Here is a 19510-nt window from a genome sequence, read left to right on the forward strand (position 1 = left end):
AACCGCTCCAATGTCAACATATTTTTGTCATCGAACCCGACAAAATTTCTACTCGCGAGTCTATCTCGTCGTTACGCGTTGTCGATGCAGCGAGACGTCGAACGACAAATTATAAGAGGATTTCGAATCGATAAGTTTCCAATTCGAACCCGGAAGAATAAAAAGATGCTCGATGTTGTAAAAGGTACGGGCTCTCTCTCTCTCTCTCTCTCTCTCTCTCTCTCTCTCTCTCTCTCCCGTTTCACCGCGGATCGGTCCGAAAATCGCGGCACCGATCCGCTGGTTCGCGGTCGAAGGAACGATCGGCGATGCTTCGTCCGGTATTCTCCCTGCCACGACTTGCATAGGGGCGAGAGACCAAAACAGACGAGACGAGACGAGACGAGACGAGACGGAACGGGACGGGACGGGACGGGACGGGACGGGACGGGACGGGACGGGTTGGACAGGCCGGGATTCTAGAGGGGGTCGAACGCCAGCGAATTCTTGCAGTCTAGTCCGAGTCCGTGATGTCGATGCCATCGAGAGCAAGTTAACGGTTTCGTTGCCAGTTCCGAAGGTGCCGTCGACTCCTCGGTCGATCTCCTCGATCCTATAATCTCCAGAGAATTTTTCAAAGTGTTCGCGCGACCGGCCACCGACCGGGCCGGGCCGGGCCGTGCTTCTCGCTTTCAGTTTTTCGTTTCCGCCGGTAGGAACAACAGGTGGGCACCGCGCGACCGACTCGACCGCGAGTCGAACGCATTCCTCGTTCCTTTCGTACGCGACACACGTCGAAACTATCATCGGGAAACGAACGGAACAAAGCGAATCGTGTTTTCGATCGTCTGGTGCCTTTAACCGTGCCGCGATACGTCTCCGTTTCCAGCCGACAGCGAGTTTCGTTGTCGGAACGCGGCATGGCTACCACGAACTGGCTCTGAAAGAACTTTCGCAAATATGAGTAAGTAATTCTCTCTTTCGACGTCGGATCGACGATCTTGCTCGGTCGCGCGTCGTCTTCGAGCGATCGTTTCGTTGGCGCGAGACGGTTCGGTTCGTTTCGACGTCTCGGTAGCCGGACAGGTATCCTTGCTCGCAACTGTATAATAAAATGGTACACCGCGCGATCGATCGGGGTAACGAGCGTCGCTCTTTCCGTCAGCTTTTACGACAGAAATCGACGATTACCGTAATCGAGTGTGCACGGTGCGCCAACGGTGTCCGATCCACGGATCTTCGGATATCTGTAATTCGGAAATATTTTCAAAGATCGATAACGCGCTAACCCTGGAAATACGGTTTTACCTCCTCGACTTTGGCTCGCCGGAATCGACGTATATCGAACACGTTTTACGTTTCCGAACGTAACGAACGTTTATTTATTTGGATGTTGACGGTATTTTGTCCTCTCGAAATAAGCCGATCCAAACTGATTTTTCTTCGGACCGCGCGCTCTCCTATTTACGATTCGATGAAATGACAAAATTAGGACGTTGCAACGGTCGAGCACGGTACGCAACTTATCGTCGATCATTAAATTTCGTGCTAAACTAAAAAGTAAAGTATACAACGTGTAGAAATAAAATACGCGAGTAGAAGATGTTCGCGCAGGCTAATCGTAACCACCGATCGGCAGGATCCGTGTTGGCATAAAAATGACGCGCTCGATTCGAACAACCATGTATTTGGAACGTTCCGGATCGATGGATCGAGATTCTCGTATCATTGCCATCGGTCGAAGAATCGCGGAACGACGGACACAAAAATGCGATCTCGCGTACAACCCAAACGAACGAATCGCTCGATTCGATGCCGGATCGAATATAACCGGATGTTCGGGAATATTATAACCGAAATAGAATTTCCCGACACGCGTCGTTTCGTAACATAAATTCGTATCGCGGATCTCTCGTTCGTTGAAAATGGCGAGCGTTCGCGTACTCGCGGATCACCGGGTGTGCGCGAAACGAAGACGACGCGATCAGCGAGAGAACAGCCCGAGAAAAGGCTGCGCGTAATCGTTGAGAAACTATTTTGGAAAAATGGCGGCATCGAGAGCGCGGCCAGAGTGTTCGTCGACCTCGACTCGAAACGAACCGTGAGCCGCGCGCTCGAAACCTCGGTTTCTCGCGAACGCGTAGAGATCCTCTCGACGGTAAATCATCGACGTTCCTGGCTGCGCGGGTTGTCTCGCGGAAAGGACCGACCGTACGGGTGGATCGATCACCGGCACAATTTTGCCCGCGTTTACTTTCCGCGTTGCGGGAAAAACGTTGGTCGCCGTCGTCGGGACAGGCTTCGGCCGCGCTTCGGCCGCGCTTCGGCCGCGCTTCGGCCGCGCTTCGGCCGCGCTTCGGAGAAAGAAGAGGGCCGATACGCGCACACGCGTGCACGCGTAACCGGTCGACTTTGTCCGATCGCGAGAAGATCGTCGATCCTCGATCTTCGCGGGTGCGCGTGCCCGCGTGCTCGCGCGCTGCGCGCCAACGCGCGCGCGTGCTCGCCTTCCCATCGGCGAGCACCGGCCCATGGAATATACTCCGGACGACTCTGTTGCACCTGGGACGAGCATAGTTATTATAGCAGCGAGTTTCAAAGGGTGAATGCTCCTACGCGCGCGCGCGCGCCCGTCATGGATATCGTCTTCGGCTTATACTGGCCGACCTTGAACCTTGTACCGCACGAGGCCGATATATACGGTGTGCTCTTCGTATCGTACAGCCGACGTCGAGACTTTACGCTTTACAGTTAACGCGTTTTGCTTCGCGATACGGATGCTTCGGAACGCTTCGAACGGTATGCTCGCGCTCCCGTTGAAACATATTCGATTCCTTCGTCCGTGTCCACGACCGTCGCGCTACGCCGTTTTACGATCGTCGGTTTACCGACGCAGCGTTCGGTCGCGCGCGTTACCTTGGCTCGCGCAACGATCGGACCGCGATTCTTCGCGCGAGTATTCCTATTCGACGGAGCAACGTGCTATGGAAGAAATAGACTACGATAATTTCGTCTTATCCGGCAACTGTTGCAAAGAAATTTCTACAATTTCCTCGCGCGGAGTCCAACGAGCGTGGCGGTACTGGTTCGCTCGCCCAGTTGTCCGCTCGCCATGACCATCGAACTGTGTAGTAGCGTTCTCCTGCCTCGATTCTTCTATTTCGCTGCACGGCCGTGTGTGGTTCGACGGCCGTGTCCTTACCCTTGCCCATCCGACAACGAGAAGGACCTTCCGTTCGGAGACTCGTCCGAAAATACGAATACGCGCGCATCGAATCGCGGCGAAGCGAAATATATTGCGTCGAACGAATTCGTTGCGTTCAACGAATCTTTCGAAAACCAACGCAGCGTTTCGTTCGCGTCGAGTTTCCGTAACAGCGTTCGAGAACCGCGATTCGGTCGATGCGAACAGCTACGAGGACGGGCACCGTTGTTTCTCGAATTTGGATCTCTTACCGTTTCTTTTCGCTCGATCGATTCTCGTTCGCGGAGAAAGTCGCGAACGATACGAGCGACGTCGATTACGATATCGTATAAGAAATCTAACGCCGGTCGGCGAACTACTTTTCGAATAATCGGACGATTTCGTCCTCTGTCCTCGTAGAAAGTCCGTTTCGCTTGCCCGAACCGATTAAATATTCCTCGAAACGAGATATACTCTCGCTGACAAATTATCGAGAAAGATATCTCTGCGCGTTCGTACGATCGACGCGGTCCATCGATTTGGTCCATCGTTGGGCAAGTTTCTGCGTAACCTTGGACAAGGATGCCGCATCCGGAAAACCGTGGAAACCGATCGTTCGAAATCGATGGCCGACCGAGGAACGTCGATCGAATTTGTCGCAGCCAACGATCGAGATCGCGGCGCGAGAACGAACGGGAATCGTTCGTTCGAAGCAGATGCGAGTTCCGCCGCGATTTCTAGAATAGAAAAATAATCCCGCGGCCCGTATCGCGTCGGTCGGCTCGAAGGGAAATCATCGCGAGTGGAATGCGCGCGGATTTTACCCACTTGTTCGAAGCGATTCGAACCGGACCCGGTTCGACCCGGCCCGATCGCCGCTGAAACTGCACGGTATCGCGTTCGGAGAAAGGTGTACGCGGTCGCGCCGCGCCGTGGCCACGCCGTGGCCGCGCCGGTGCACGATCGTTCCGTGGTCGAGTTTTTCGCATACTCGGGAAAATAAACCGCAGAAGTGAATGTTAATAAACGAAGGATTTCTCTTTTACGCCGCGAAACCCTGAAACGGGTGAACAAACTGGAATACCGTTTCATGGACACTGGGTCGATCGATGGAAATCGCTCGTGTAAGAGTTCGCGCGTCGACGACGACGACGACGACGACGACGACGACGACGACGACGACGACGACGACGACGACGACTCTAACGATACGATACGATTCGTCCAGCGATTCTCGACACGATCGCGAGTCCTGAATCGCGACATCGTCGACGCGGTTTACGCGGTTTTCGTAAAAATCAATCGAGTTGTATTCGTTCGAGCGTCGTTTCTTCAAAGTCGGCCAAAGTCCTCGTATGTTCTGGCAACGCGATCGGTCGATCGACGATTAAAGTAATCGAGACGTTACCGACTACGCGTACCGGCCAATGCCGACGGTACTTAACGAAAGGGAACAACGAGTCGTAAGATTGTACCGTACGAGCGAAAGAAGACATTGCCCGAACAGGCAATTTAACCTTAACGGATCGAAATTTGTCAGGACCGACCTTTGTTCCGATCGGCTAGAAAGTTACGCGCGAAATCAATTTTTACAACGATACGCGTATGCGCATACGATATGTACATATCGTACGAATCGACGATGCTGGAACAGTTGCAAGACGGTAACGAACGGAACGATTCCAACGATCGATCTAAAATACGCGATGGAATATCTAAAATACCGATGGAACGGAAACCGAGGCCGCCGAGTGGAAAAAAAATGGAGCAACGCGGAGGAAGGTTAAATTTTAGCGAACGAAATTGTCGTGGAACGCGATCCGAGCCGCTGGTCGCTAGTCGCTAACCCACATCCCAGGAAGGTCGAGGGAAACTGAGTTTAGCCGGAACGTCGGAGCTCTCATTTCCGGAACCGCTTCTCAACTTCCGTCGGAGGACCGGTGGCATAATTGCGGCCGCATTCGGACCTACCGGATACCGTCTCTCGCGCCGGATCGATAAGAATTCATCGATTTTTAGTTAGTTCCCGTGCGCGATCGGCCGATTCGATGGGTCATAGGCGATCAACGGGAAACGATGTTCGAGCAATACTCGTGCAATTTGAAGCACGGAATCCGGCGGTCGACGCGCGTTAATTCGGTAGAGATATAAGCCCGCTCGCGAAGGGTTAAATTTCAAGGAACTCTTGAAAAGGTTGGACCGATCGTCGCGGGGCGGTGTCGCGACGCGGCGAAACGGAAAGAAATAGGAAGGAAGGCGAGGATCGACGGGAACGATCGCGAATCCGATCGAGAAGGTTTACGTAATGTCAACGACTACCGGTCGATGTCGGAGAAACAACGAGCGACGAAGACGCGAGCGTGGGTTAACGGACTCGCGTGCGTCGGTTACGGGAGAAGACGTTCTCGTTCGCGGTTACAGAGGAACGATTACTCTCTACTTTATACTCCATACTTAATACTTTACCCCGCGCTCCGTACTCTCTACCTTGCGCCGACTCCGGCTCGGCTCGGCTCGGCTCGGCTCGGCTGACAATTTTTTTCCTTTTTCCGAAGCCGGTAATTAGCACGGCGATGCCTCGCGTTTCCTCGTTATTGTGTCACGAGGTTTTTCTCCGGTGAGTTTCTATGTTCCGTCGCGTTTGGGTTTCCTTTGTCCCAGCGACGGTTCACACGGCGCGCAATGAAACAAACAGTTCCGTTCCTGAGACGTAATTTGCTCAATTTTCTTTTCCGGGACTGAGGAATTTCGCAATTCGCTCGACGACCGACCCAGATTTTCCGACTAGATTCGCTCGTAGAAACCGACGCGCGCTCGAACGTCGTTATCCGTTCGTCGGTTGAAGTCAAATATAATTCGAAACAGCTCGTTTACCAAAGATCGCCACCGAAGAAGAAACCTGTCGTAATTCGCGATTACGCTGCTACGAAAAGACGGCGAACCCGGCTTAAACGGGACGGAGAAGACCGGAACCGTTTTCTCGACGAGATCGAGTTTCGAGCACGGCCGACGAGAATCGAACGATAACGCGGCGGTCTAGGTCGCTGTACAAAAAGTTCCTCGTCCACGGCACGCGGCGCGAGCGTCGAAGAAATGTCGCACGAATGTGCGACGATTCGCGAAAGTGTTTCAGCGGCTTTTAAATTGAAACAAGTTTTTCGAAATTCGCTCGAACTTTGGGGTTAAGCGCGGATCGAAAGAAATTACGGACAACGTTGCGTTGCTCGGAAAAAACGATATTACTTTTTCCTCTTCCGAACTAATTTTCGGAGCAACGAAAGTTACAGATGCGATCTAGATCCGGCAGCGAGATCGAGCACGCCCCATCGCGTATACGTATTCGTACGCCCGGCTGGATACCGATGGCTGGAAAGGCACGGAAGGATACGAAGAATCGTTCGCAGCGAATATCGTAGAATATTCGAGAATATTGTAGCGACAATAATGCGCCGCGTGAATCGAAGGGTGGGGATATCTCGTTCCCCGATACTTTTGTTCTCGCGAAACAGGAATAAAATCATTTTTGGTCAGCTCGCGAGGGCGCGAACGCTTCGTATCGCGCGCCGCGCGAGCAACGCGTTAAAAAGGGCGAAACAGCTTATGGGCAAATGGACCGTATCCGTTACCGCTGCTGCGATATCGTGTTGCAAGGTCCGCGCGCGTTGGGAAACTCGATACGTATTCCGTGGTTGATTTCTCACCGAACGAACGGCCCCGCGCCGATCGGAGACAAGCGGAACCGATGAAACACCGGCGCGGCATGGCGCGACATTGCGCGGCGGTCGCTGGAATGTCGCGGCGCGTTGCCAGCAATATCCTGTCCCCTATCTCGGTGCATCCGCGCCTTCGGAAACCCGGAGGAAACGCGTTCTTTTTTTCTTGCGGCCGGTTTCAGCAACTTAATTGTCGGTTGCGAAATGTCTTTGAATCGCGCGCGCGCGCGCGCGCCCGGCTTCGATCTCGCTCGACCGCTTTTCCTCGGTCTCGCGAAGCGGACCGGCGCGGCGGAATCCTCGGAGTCCTCGGATCGTTGCGGGTTTTCACAAATTTTAACGTACTCGCGGCTTCGAAGGTTGGCGTTCCGACGGTCTTGCGATTCGAAGGAAAAGTTCTTTTCGAAAACAAGCGTGCGAATTTACACGGTCGAGCGCGATAATAACGACGACGCGATAAACGGCGAGCTATGCTCGTCGCGTCGAAAGAAAACAGATTCGCGGGTTAAGCGGGTTCTTCGATGCGAGATGGAGCGAGTAACAGTACTTGGACGGTCAGTTTCGCATACTGTCCCGACAGGTAACGCGAACCGTTACTAGAATACGGAAAGTCCGACGAATAGCGCGGTACGAACAACGCGTACACGTACGCGCATACGCGAGTACGAAATGTGTCGCGAACGAGAAATATAACCCGTCGAACCGACCAACGAAGTTACGATACTTATTTTCCGTAGGACGCGTGCCAATGTCATCGTTGCCGCCGAACGTTCGACGACGATACGCTCGCGTCGGGCTAAAAGAACCGTTCGCGAACAGGACGGACCCGCTGAAACGATTTGGAAAGCAACAGGTCCGATTTGTTCAAAATACGAATTCTCATTCGAGAAAACCGATACGCTCTCTCTCTCTCTCTCTCGGCAACCTCGGATAGAACCTCGACTGTTCGAATAACTTGGAACGACGCGTCTTTACGGTCTAACGGTAAGCGAGTCAAGTTCATTGTTCGTCGAACGAACCGTTAAATGTCTCTACAAACGAAACCCACCGTTTGGCGCAATCGCGTTATCACTTTGTACTCGCCGCTTCGGCGTACCGCCAGCGATACGTAGTCGATTCGACGAATTCGAAGACAAAAGTTTCGCGCGTCTCTTATTCGACGAACGTAAAATAAACTAAAGTCGTGGAAATTGGCAACCCCCGCGAGAGACAACCGGCTCCGCTACCCTAAAAGGTATAAACTCGTGCGCGGTGCGATTCGAGTTTCAGGCATGGTACGCGACTGCCGACCGGTGCGTGGGAGGCCTTTCGAAAAAATTGGGCGGAACGTTGCCCCGTGGGAACCTACCGCGTACGCGCGGAGAGCCGAGATAAACATTGACACTGGAGCAACCCTTTTTGCCAGCGGCAACGGTTGTATCGACATTCTAATCGGCATTTTATCTCGCGTAAATCTTCGTTAATAACGTGGCCCGATGCATTTCGTGCGCAGGAGCGACCAAGAGGGAAAGACCGAAAGAGAACGAAAGTGAAAGGTGCACCGCGGAACGTGGAACGTGGAACGTGGAACGCCGCGAATTCCGTGTTCGCTCTGCTCGCGACTCGCGAGCCGGCCACGTGCCTCCTATTCTATAATATATTTCTCCGTGTGTATCGCTCGATGGCTGAAACTTATTGTACGTACGTGTAACGGATCGCGAATTCTATCGTCGTCCGTCCCGATATGCTCGCGCGATTCTTTTCCGATCGCTTCTCGGACGAAACGGAAAGAAGGTCGACGCGTTCGGAAAAGCGATCTCTATCGTTTCCAACTTCGCCGAGCCGATCTGTTCGTTATTTGGCATTTCGAAACGATCAAATAATTGCGACGACACGCATCGACGATACGCGCTTCGTCGACGCAAGTTTTTCCGAGCAATTGCGAGCATCGATATACGTGCGCGTATATTATCCGAAGCGAGAGGGAAACGAAATGATTTTTATTTAGAGAAAAGCTGGGCGGTGCTCGAGAGAAACCGTATGGTTGCGCAGAGAACGATTTCGCGACCGCGATTCCTTCTCTCGAACTGTTCGAACCGAACGTTAAACGTTTACCTTGTCGTTGGAAACGCGAACGATGCATACATACACGCGTGCATACGTATACGCGTATTTAGACGTTCCCTGTTACTTCGATTCGATCGCCTTGTATAAATGCTAACTGGTACGTAATAACGCAAAGGCATCGTGGAGGAAAATCAAGAGCGGTGATTCATGGAAGGAGAGAAAGCACGAGCGAAATTGAAACATTGTATGGTAATTGCTCGCGTTTATTTCTCGTTCCTACTCGTCGGACAACCGTTCAAATATTTTTGAATATAACCATCGATCGGTCTCGAAACGATCGAGATCAACCGTCGCGTTTCTGCACGGTTCTTTCTTGCACCCGAGCACGCGTCGTCGATCGGATTTGATCGATACAATTGTTGTAGTTTGAAATGGAAACCGTGTTATTCGAGTCATCGTTATTATCGTTTAAACGCGTATTCCCGTGTGCTCGCACGCGGCCTACGTCTATATCTAAATACGCGGTCTCGAACAACGAGTCCGCACGGTTCAAACCATAAATGTATATTTATGTAACGTTCGAACGGCAATCGTTTCTTTGTAGAAAAAATTGATCGTCGTCTCGTCGAGCGAAGCAACGCGACGCGTATCGCATCGTACGTAACAGCGATACGAATTCCTGGGTTACCTAATCGCGCACGCCTAACGGCGAACGAAACCGTTCGCCCCGATGCTTCGGCAGCGGGCTCGGTATCCGGCGAAATTGAATGAAAAATCATCGCGAATCATCGTCGCCGAGGCAAAATGTCGAAGACATCCTTGATTTCGCCACGAACGATCGTTTCTCGCGAGTCGAATTCCTCGCGTAAAGGTCAACCGGTCAAGTACACCGATGGAACGTCGTCGCACCGAATCATCGCGCGGCGAATTTTCTCGCACCGCGCGTAACGAACGATAACTTTCGCTCGATGACTATTTTGAAATTGCGCGCGTAGCGGCCGACTCTTTATTTCGCGGGCCCGTAAAACGAAGAATTTTGCAAAATAACATTTTATTCGTCGACGAATTATTCGATCGATCGATCGATCGATCGTCTGTATAAAAAGTTATTCGAACGATGCCCGCGCAAAGCTGGCACGATGGCGAACCAATTTGTCCGTCGATCGCGGCGATTTTCGCGACGGACGTCGATCGGGTCGTAAATCGAGCGATCTTCCTTGTCGGGGCAAGGTCTTTGGCAAGGTAAGGAGATCGTTGGGAATCGCGATCACCCTATAGGCGTTACGGTTCGTTCGCGGTCCGATGATCGGCGAGTCGAGCGCGACGACGAGCGGCAACACCTCCAAATTGCTTTACGTTCGAGTGGATTCGAATTATAGCAAACGCGAAACGCAACGTATCGCCGACCGCGTCTCCGACGGATGGATACACGCGTACATCGAACGCGCGTCCCATTCGTAATTATTCGATCGCGTAGCTTATTTATTATAATTTCAATTTCGTTTTCGTCCATTTCGAAGTCGGTTTATTATGAAATATTTCGAAATCAACTTGTATGGAAAAATTAATATCGTGCTCGTTTTATAGACGTTATATTTTAGCAAGAACCTAACGGACTCCGTGTCCGTATCGTTGTCACATTTTCGGATGTTCGAATTTAACGGTCGATCGATTATCGGATTCCATTTTTGTTTCTCGCATCGCCCGACGCTGCTTGCGCGTAATACGCGCGCGCGTTCGTATACGTATTACGATGAACCGAATGAAATAATCGTAAGCAGAAACCGCGCAACGATAGCGAATGCGTTTTATCACGGAAGCGTATAAGCCAACGAACTATTTTCTATATCCATTTTCATAACAACCCGGTAAGAGGGTGTTACGCGTTTCGTTCGCCTTTGCGGTTCGACGCGCGAGTTATCTTTCCGGGCTCTGGTGGTTAGAGATATATATATATATATATATATACACATAGAGAGAGAAATAGAGACCGAGACAGAGAGAGGAGGGACGACAGGTTAAGATTTTTCTTCGAAACGATTTCAGCTATTTTGTCGGGCTCCTTCGCGTTTGCGAGGCTCGTTAATATTAGTATTATCGTTGCAAACAGGTTGCATTTACTTACATAATCTACGTAATCGATCGATGCCGAACGCGCATACGGACACACGGATTCGATTCGATCGAAACGAAAGTATGCGCGTATCGGTATACGCGTGCTCCAATAATACGCAACCATCCTTCCACTTACGCACGGGTCGGAAAAAATGTATCGACGCGCCGTCTCGATAAAAATTGAGCCGGTTCTATGCCACGCTAGGAAACAGTTTCTAAAATTACAACGACGAATTTTGTAGAGCACGATATATCTATTCGATTTTGATCGTCGTATTTAGTTTCTATAAATTCAAGTATAAATCGAAAAATATCGTAAACTCATATATTTTATTTGAAAATATCTGTTAACGGAATCGCAGCGTCGACGTAAAAAGTTGACTCGAAACGGAAAAATAAATAATTCGGAAGTTAAAACCGTTCGAATCGCGACGGTTCAAGGAAAGACGAATTCGAGTTACAAAGAAATAAAGCATTTCGCGTTACGGTACCGTCGCGGAGCGCCGCCGTAATCGTACACGGCCGATCGCGACCAACTGTTGGAAACGCAAGGATTCGGACGCTTTCGTGAACCAGCGTGATTCGATTTCGCGAGCGTTTCGAGTCCGATTCAACCGCTGGAATGCCTGCGAACGGTTCGTGACACCGGCTGCTAATAATTAACGGGCAAATTGGCTCCGCAACAGGCGACGAGGATAACGCGCGGAACGCGCTAACCAGTCTTGCGCTCCCATTGGCAAGTATTCCGCGATCCACGGCCGTGACGAGTAGATTAATTAATTAGGTATTCCAATCTGTCCTTATTCTTTTTCCTCGGCTCGTAACGAGACTCGAATCGTTGACTCCGCTCTAGAAATTCGACGATCGTTCCCGGTCGAAACGCTTCCGGAATCTCGGGCGCGCGTATTACATGTATTAATCCCGCTGAGGCGATTACGCGTTCGCGTTTTTCGGAGCATCGACCGTTTCACGGGGTGCCGCGAGAGAACCTGTTGCGCTTTATCTACCAAGGAAACGCAGAAACCGATAGTTGGCTCGTTGGCGGCGTCTCGCGCGACTCCTGCACCAGAATGCACGATTCCGGACCAGAATGTTTCGTCGTCGCGAGCGCTTACCTAAATCGAACGCTTGCATAATTGTTGCAAGAAACTAGCGTCGCGTTGTAGAATTTCACGCGCTATTTTAATCCGGAAACCAATGGGGAGGCGAGGCGACGCGAGGATGAATCATTTTCACGGATGCACGCGAGCGTGATTCTACGCCAGAAATACCGATACGGGACAAGTTTAATCGATCCGCGGCTCTCTTACTTGTAATTTTCAAACATTTACATTTGTTGCCGTTTCGAGAGTAACCGTAGCCAATTAGGAAAACGCGCGTTGCGCCGCATTTCTCGCTGAAACTGTTCCGTTCGTAACGCCAAGACCCACGCAGCAAATCGTCGTAAAAAGCCGGTTAGTCGACGATCGACTTCGGACCCGAGCTTCCTCGAATGTTTCGAAACCGAAGAGACGAAGGCGCGCGCGCCGGAACTGCCGGTCTCTCGAGTTTTTCACGTCGAGGATAATTCGAAGATTATCTGGAAAACGTAGAGATCGTAATCGTTGCGCGAAATAAACGTTTTCCAAACAAATTGTACCGAACGTAAGTTTTTTCGATTCTTCGATTTTTCGTTCGTCGCGGACGCGCGATATTTGCGCTTTGCGAGGGAAAAGTCGTCCAAAACCGATGCGGTTCTAACGTTTCTTCGCGTTCCGATAACGTCTGGATCGAACGAAAACTCCATGGGCGGAATTCGTGCGGTGCTCTTCGTTTACCGTCGATAGAAGAAAGAAAGAAAGAAAGAAAGAAAGAAAGAAAGAAAGAAAGAAAGAAAGCAAGCAAGAAAGAAAGCAAGAAAGAAAGCAAGAAAGAAAGCAGGAAAGAAAGGAGGCGAGGACGCGCGTTTACTCCGGCCATTGACTCGTAACGGGCTCGGTCTAAGGACCCTCCTGGTTTGTCGCGAATCGTTTAGGCTTCGCGACTTCGAACCGTTCGTACGTCACGGTTCTCGGCGATCGATGCGGCCCAGGCATACGTTTCATTTCATTTTTATTCCGTGAAATCGTCGCGACCGATCGACCGAAAAATCGGCCGATGAAAAGTTAAACGGCGCGGCGGTCTCGCGGTAGGAAAGCGGTCTCTCCGGACTTTCGTCGCGGTGTCGCCGCGCATCGGATCGCCGCACGCGAAACCGCCGATTCGGATGGGAAAGTCGCAAATTGAAAACGTAGAAAACGTTTGCGATCGATCGGGCCGATTGCACCGAACTATCGGACGCGCGTGAGAAAGCGAGCGCGCCCGCGCGCTGTCGTCGAGATACGCGCGGCAATTCTTGCAATTTCAATCGATCGCGGATTCGATCGATACGGAAGAAATAAAACGCAAGCCCGGTGTAATGTCCGGTGTATCGCGATCGATATCGATACCGATACGATCGGGTCGTCGACGCGCGGACGTCCGACGGTATCGTAAAACAAATAAAACGTAACGGACGCGTGTAAACGATCGAACGTTCCAGGTGTCGTTCGGATGGAGGTGCTGACGTTGCTGGCGGGCGCGATGATCGCCGCCGTGGCAGCGACCTCGAGCTGCCCTTGGGCGCAACAGGTGCCCGACCTCGAGAGCTCCTGCATCTGCGACTACAACCTGGCCAAGGAGTTGTCGGTGCAGTGCGACATCGTCGACTACGAACAGCTGGTGTCCGCCATGCGACGATACGCCGCGAAAAGTACCGTCGACTTGTTCTACGTGAACAACAGCACCGTCGGAACTCTGAAGAACGGCTCGTTCGCGGCGTTCAAAGTGAACAACGTGCAGCTATCCGGCTGCGAGATCAAGACCATCGAGCCGAACGCGTTCGAGGGCCAAGAGAATTCCTTGAAGAGCCTGAACCTGAAGGACAACGAGATATCGGAGGTTCCCAGCGATATGCTGAAAACCCTGCGGAATCTGACGGCGCTGGACCTTTCGATGAACAAGATCGCGAGGGTGAACGACGACGCGTTCGCGGGCCTGAAATTGCTCACGCTGAAATTGAGCGACAACGAGGTCGCTCTCGCGCCTGCCGCGTTTCGCACCTTGGAGAGATCGTTGAAGAATCTGAATCTGAAGGGCACCAGGCAGAAGAAAGTACCGGAAGCGCTCAGAGGCTTGAAGACCCTGGCCTTCCTCGATCTGTCGCAGAACAGCATTCGGGAGCTTCCCGGATCCGCGGGGATCGAGGCTTTCGAAGGGCTGGAATCTCTGACCGGACTGAACCTCGAGAGAAACCTGATCCAGAACATCGGCTCGGACGCGTTTTTCGGAATCAGGAATACGCTGAGCTCGCTGAGCTTGTTGAACAATCTTATTCCAGACTTTCCCACCGCCGCTATAAACAGCATTCAAGATCTTCGGGTACGTTAGAAAAATGTGTGTCTTCGATCGCTCGACGTCGACGAATCGGTCTGCGCGCGCGCGGGGGGCGGGGGGCAAAAGAATATTTTTCTAGGACGTATTTCAACGTCGTCGAAATTCCCGACATCGAGATACAAAAGCGATCCGTTCGACAGTTATCTTCCAATTGCTGCACCCCGCGTGCAGCGTTTCCGTTCGTCGTTATCTTTCTTCGTTGCTTTCAGGTACTAGACATCGGATTCAATCTGATAACGACATTGCCGGTAAACGCTTTCCAAAAGAACCCGTCGATAACGCTTCTGGCGATCGATGGTAATCCGCTGTCGACCGTCCCCGAAGAAGCTCTGGCCCGATTAAACAGGACTCTTCGAGGTCTCAGTTTGGGAGGTCGTTTTCTGGTTTGCGACTGCAAGCTGCGCTGGATCGTCGACTGGATAAAAACCAGAGATTTGCAGGTTACCAGTCGAGAACGGAAACCTCAGTTCTGCGGAAGCCCGCAAAAGCTGCAGGACAAGAGCTTCTATAACATCGATCCGGACGGTAATACGGTTGCTTCGACACACGGTCCTTATCCTTAATTTGTAATTAATTCGTAATCCGAACCAATTGTAAGATCGACGCTCGAATGGCTCGGGTCCGTTTCGATTCAAACTATAAATATTCTTATTCGATCGTCCAGAGTTGCCGAGAATTGGTCGGTCCTTGGGGGTGGGAAAGGTGTCCCGTACGTCCAAGTTTACGCGATGGCTCCCGAATCCGTGTAAATTTAACCGAGCACCCACGGGTGTAACGCGTTGGGCGTACAGACAGCCCGTCGTTGTTAGAAAAATTGTAACGATCTCTCGTTGTCCCGCGTAGAAATGACTTGCGATCAAACGCCGGAAATCATCGGTATCGGTACGGTGGAAAGCGTGGACACGAGAGAGCCGTCGGGTCCTGGAGCAACGGGGACCGGTTACGGTCCGCCTACTCGACCTTCGATCGCCGTATCGACGTCGGCGACGAGTACGACGACGACGACGACGACGACGACGACCACGACCACGGAGCTCGTACCCGCCGCCGCCGTCACCGCCGCCACCGAGGAGAAGAAAATCGAAACAGCTTCCACGACGACCACTTCGCGTTCCATCACCGGCAGACCAACGGTCGCGCGAACCGGCAACGTGGTAATAATGAGAACTTCCCCAGCCCCTCCTAAACACGTTCAGGACCATTTGCAGCAGCATCAGCCAAGGCCACCGCTGGTACTCGGCTCGCCCCTCTACAAGTCGAAGTCGAGCGAGAAGGATATCGTGGTGAAGGACGTGCTGAGACAGGACAACGCTGTGAACATCTATTGGGACACGGAAGCGACCAATATATTGGGTTTCAAAATTATCTATCGGGTGTTCGGCGAGAACAGCTTCAAACAAGCGCCGCCTCTGGAAGCCAGCGAAAGAGAATTCAAGATAAAGAACGTCCCGTCGCAGGTAACGCATTTTCGTATTTCCGCGGACGCTATTTTCGACTCGGTCGAATTATGTCGTCGATGGAGCGAATACGTTGTCGCGTTGTTTTTCATTTCGATCGTCGATCGTCGATCGTCGATCGTCGAGTCGTAAGAGTCGGCGAATGAAAGTAACAAGGTACGTTTTAATTCTCTTTTCCTCCTCGTAGGAATGCATCGTGGTCTGCGTGGTGTCTCTGGAGGAAACGAATATAACTCCGGCGAACGTTCCCTACAACCAATGTCGAGAAGTAAGGACAGAGAACTCTCCTACGTCCAACATGGACAAGATCACGATCGCCGCCAGCGCAGCCATATGCGCTACGATAGTGGTCGCTGTGATAATATTCATCGTGGCGAATCGTCGAAGAGCCAGGAAACTGCACACGCTGCACAGCATAGATCAGACGAAAATGGGTGGACCTATCGCCGGATTGCCGGTCAACTGTTGCTCGAACGTCGGTCCGACGCCCAGTCCTGGCGGGCCGTTGTCCTCGATGGCGACGCTCAGCGCTTACAATGCCCAGAAAGAGTGGGACCAAGTGTCCGCTTACAGCAACAGAAGCATTCCGCGACCGAGAATATTTCCCATAGACCGGCAAGGTATGTACGCGCGCTAAACCCATCGAGAAGAAGACCGGTGTCGCGTTTCTCGTTTCAACGTTCCCCTCTTTTGGTCGACGACCTTCAAAGATCGAATCTTCGAATCTTCGATTGCAGGATCGATAACCAGAGCTTCTTGCATCGACGACGTCAGATCTCAAACAGGACATTACAGCGGGAAAATATCGACGAGATCCGTGGCCGACGGACAATCGCAACACAGCTTCGCCAACGCTTCTACGAGATACTTCGCGAACAACACTTTGTCGTCCAACCTTACCAACACCAGACCAGGTAAATCGTGGTTGAAATAGATATTTCGAATTATATCGTTCGAATTATAACTCGACGTACGTTGGAATCCTCGATAAAAATCGACGAATTCGAAGCGCGAAACTGCTGTACTAGCGCAAAAACCTGTGCGCCCGATCGATCGCAATTTCTCTTACAGAACTGAGACAGTCTCGACAGTCCCTGGCAGCAGCATCCGACAGAATGTCGCGAACAAATTTTTCGCCGAGTCACATGCCGTCCCACACTTCGTCCAGAAGACAGAGACCGCGATCCTGCAACCGCACTCTGGAGCAGAACCCGCCGCGACCTGGTAGCCGATACAGCATCGCGGACTCGACGCACACTCTCAACAATTACGAAGAGAACAATTGGACCGATCACGACATGGACATATACATGGCGCGTAATCCGACCACAAGAGGTGGCCTGATGCCGCTGTAGCGCGACCCGCCGTGCGCGCATACGCGTACATAGTTTTGCTCAAACGTGTTCAGTGACATTATCACCGGCGGCTCGCGACCGCTATTTAGCCTAGCCTAGGTGTAACCAGCGGCGTTATAGTTTTAAAGAGATTGCGCGAACATCGCGTGGTATAGCCTGATCGTAGTTGGATCGGTCCGACGATAAACTTTCAAAGTCGACAGTCGAGATAGAGCGAACTCGTAAAATTACTTCGAGAGGCACGAGGCACGGCCACAGGCTGTTTCGATATTATATCTCACGGCCGTGATACCTTCGGTTTCGGAGATATTTGTCTGAAAATGCGACACCGACACCTTGAACATTCGGCCTCGAAAGTTCAAATTTCGATCGAATCGCGCGCTATGGCGGCCGTGACGTATACGTATATGTATATGTATTTCTGACACCGTGCGTATACAATGTGAAAGTATTCCTCGTGTCTCGTAGCAACCTTGACTTTTACCTTTTACGTCTTACGTCGTTCAAATTTAAGTCGCGAACGTTCGGAAGCTCACCCACGACTATGGAAAGCGTCGCGATACAAACGCGATTTCCATTAATCGATCGCTATGAAAGTCGGATTCTCTAAAACGAAGCGTCGCGTAGATACAGAGACATGAAACTTGGTTAACGCTTCGTCCGCTTACCGATAATTATTTAATAGTCTTTTATCAATCAAAGCACAGTCGTTAAAAAAGCCCGTTAACAGACTTCCGATAATTAAATTGTTCATTTCCATCGAATCGGTAGAGATACCGGTCGTCGAGTTAAATATCACGTAGCAAACGACAATTTGTATATTTTACGACGAGTGTCGCTTAAAATCGTACACTGTAATACTCGTAAGATACGTATCTGCAAATTACTTTTATTACGTAGTCGATGCTAAAATAATTTACATTTTTCTTCTTCTTCTAATATATATTATATAACCCGACTCTTTCTCCTATTTCTAAAAAGTAAACGAAACGTGCTATCATTCGTCGATGAGTTATTATACTTTGATCGCGCGCGCGGTTATCACGTATCTTGTATTTTTCCAGACTTTGTAAATAACGATTCATCGATCGCTATGTTGCCAAAAAGTTCTTTGCAAATATAGTTCCATTTTCGAACTCTTTTCTTTTGATTAAAAACATTAGGTAAACCGAATTTTTTGAAAGAAAAAAGAAAATCTATTACAATTACTTTGATATCTAGAGACTATGTTAATGTTTCCATCATTTCTTCATTTTATTACACGCATAGGACGTATGTTCTATTTACTATTGTTTTGAAGGAATTATGGAATAATATTACATGGTAAGAAAAATTGATAAACAAACATTTTTAGAGCATTACGGTGTACCATTTTAAGTTACACGCGCTGCATGTATATTTATAGAAAAATCTGTAAATAAATCGATTCTTATCATTTTGTTATTAATATATTCAAACTGTTACTTCAGAATCCATCTTTTAACCCTCGTACGTGGAATGCAGGGTGAGTCAAAATAACCCTGCATTCGTTTCCCACGGCCATCGAAAATCATTCGCCTTCCGAGGGTTAAATAGTAATTTAATAGTAACACAAGTAATTTACTGAAATACGAACTTTACCTAAACTTGTGTCGGTATCGCGCAACGGTATCTTTAGGCGAAGATTCGTCAATGTCCAGTTGTAAGAATTAAGGTGATACTCCACGAGTTTACCGTATGTATTTTGTCTGCCAACTACGGCTACACGGTATAGCGAATATTACCGTGTGATAATCGCGATTAAGGTAGTTAAGCAGTAGTAAAGCATTTGAAACGACGCGTTAGAAATATGTGTGCATCGTGTGTGCTCGAATCGAACGCTGAGAACTCGATTGGCTCGGACATACGATCTCTAGAAGCAATTTTACGTGTAAACTGTCAACGAGCCGGGATCGATGCGTACGAGCGATGGATGTGTTCGCGCGCGTATCCAAAGACTGTATCATATACATATAGAAGCCGTCTACAGAGATCGAGCTTTTACGCGCATGTTACAAAGAGAAATGTACTTGTGTACAAAGTATTTCGCGACATGCGATATATATCTTGGTAATGACAGATTTTTCTTTTAACGGTAAAAAGTTTTTGTATATTTTTACACAGCGACTACTTTATAAGTACAGTGTTCGAATAAATAATTGAAATCCAATGCACAGCAATATCCTGTGT

General features: G+C 50.3%; 2 protein-coding genes across 6 annotated transcripts in view; one reads left to right on the forward strand and one right to left on the reverse strand.

The window, feature by feature from the left end:
* Rab3GAP1 (RAB3 GTPase activating protein subunit 1) overlaps positions 1-19510 on the reverse strand; it is a 31879-nt gene that overhangs the window by 4251 nt on the left and 8118 nt on the right. The window lies entirely within an intron of this gene.
* On the forward strand, positions 474-19500 carry haf (leucine-rich repeat and fibronectin type-III domain-containing protein hattifattener). The gene is made up of 7 exons (XM_033477678.2): positions 474-943; positions 13598-14475; positions 14700-15015; positions 15334-15947; positions 16135-16567; positions 16685-16861; positions 17019-19500. Exons 1-7 carry the CDS (start codon positions 940-942, stop codon positions 17300-17302), a joined length of 2706 nt encoding a protein of 901 aa, XP_033333569.1. The 5' UTR covers positions 474-939; the 3' UTR covers positions 17303-19500.

This window comes from Megalopta genalis, chromosome 16, assembly GCF_051020955.1.
Source record: "Megalopta genalis isolate 19385.01 chromosome 16, iyMegGena1_principal, whole genome shotgun sequence".
NCBI lineage: Eukaryota > Metazoa > Arthropoda > Insecta > Hymenoptera > Halictidae > Megalopta > Megalopta genalis.

Coding starts and splice junctions, on each gene's coding strand:
- haf (XM_033477678.2), top strand. Junction 15,948..16,134: donor TAAAGAACGTCCCGTCGCAG/GTAACGCATTTT, acceptor TCCTCCTCGTAG/GAATGCATCGTGGTCTGCGT. Junction 16,862..17,018: donor CCTTACCAACACCAGACCAG/GTAAATCGTGGT, acceptor TTTCTCTTACAG/AACTGAGACAGTCTCGACAG.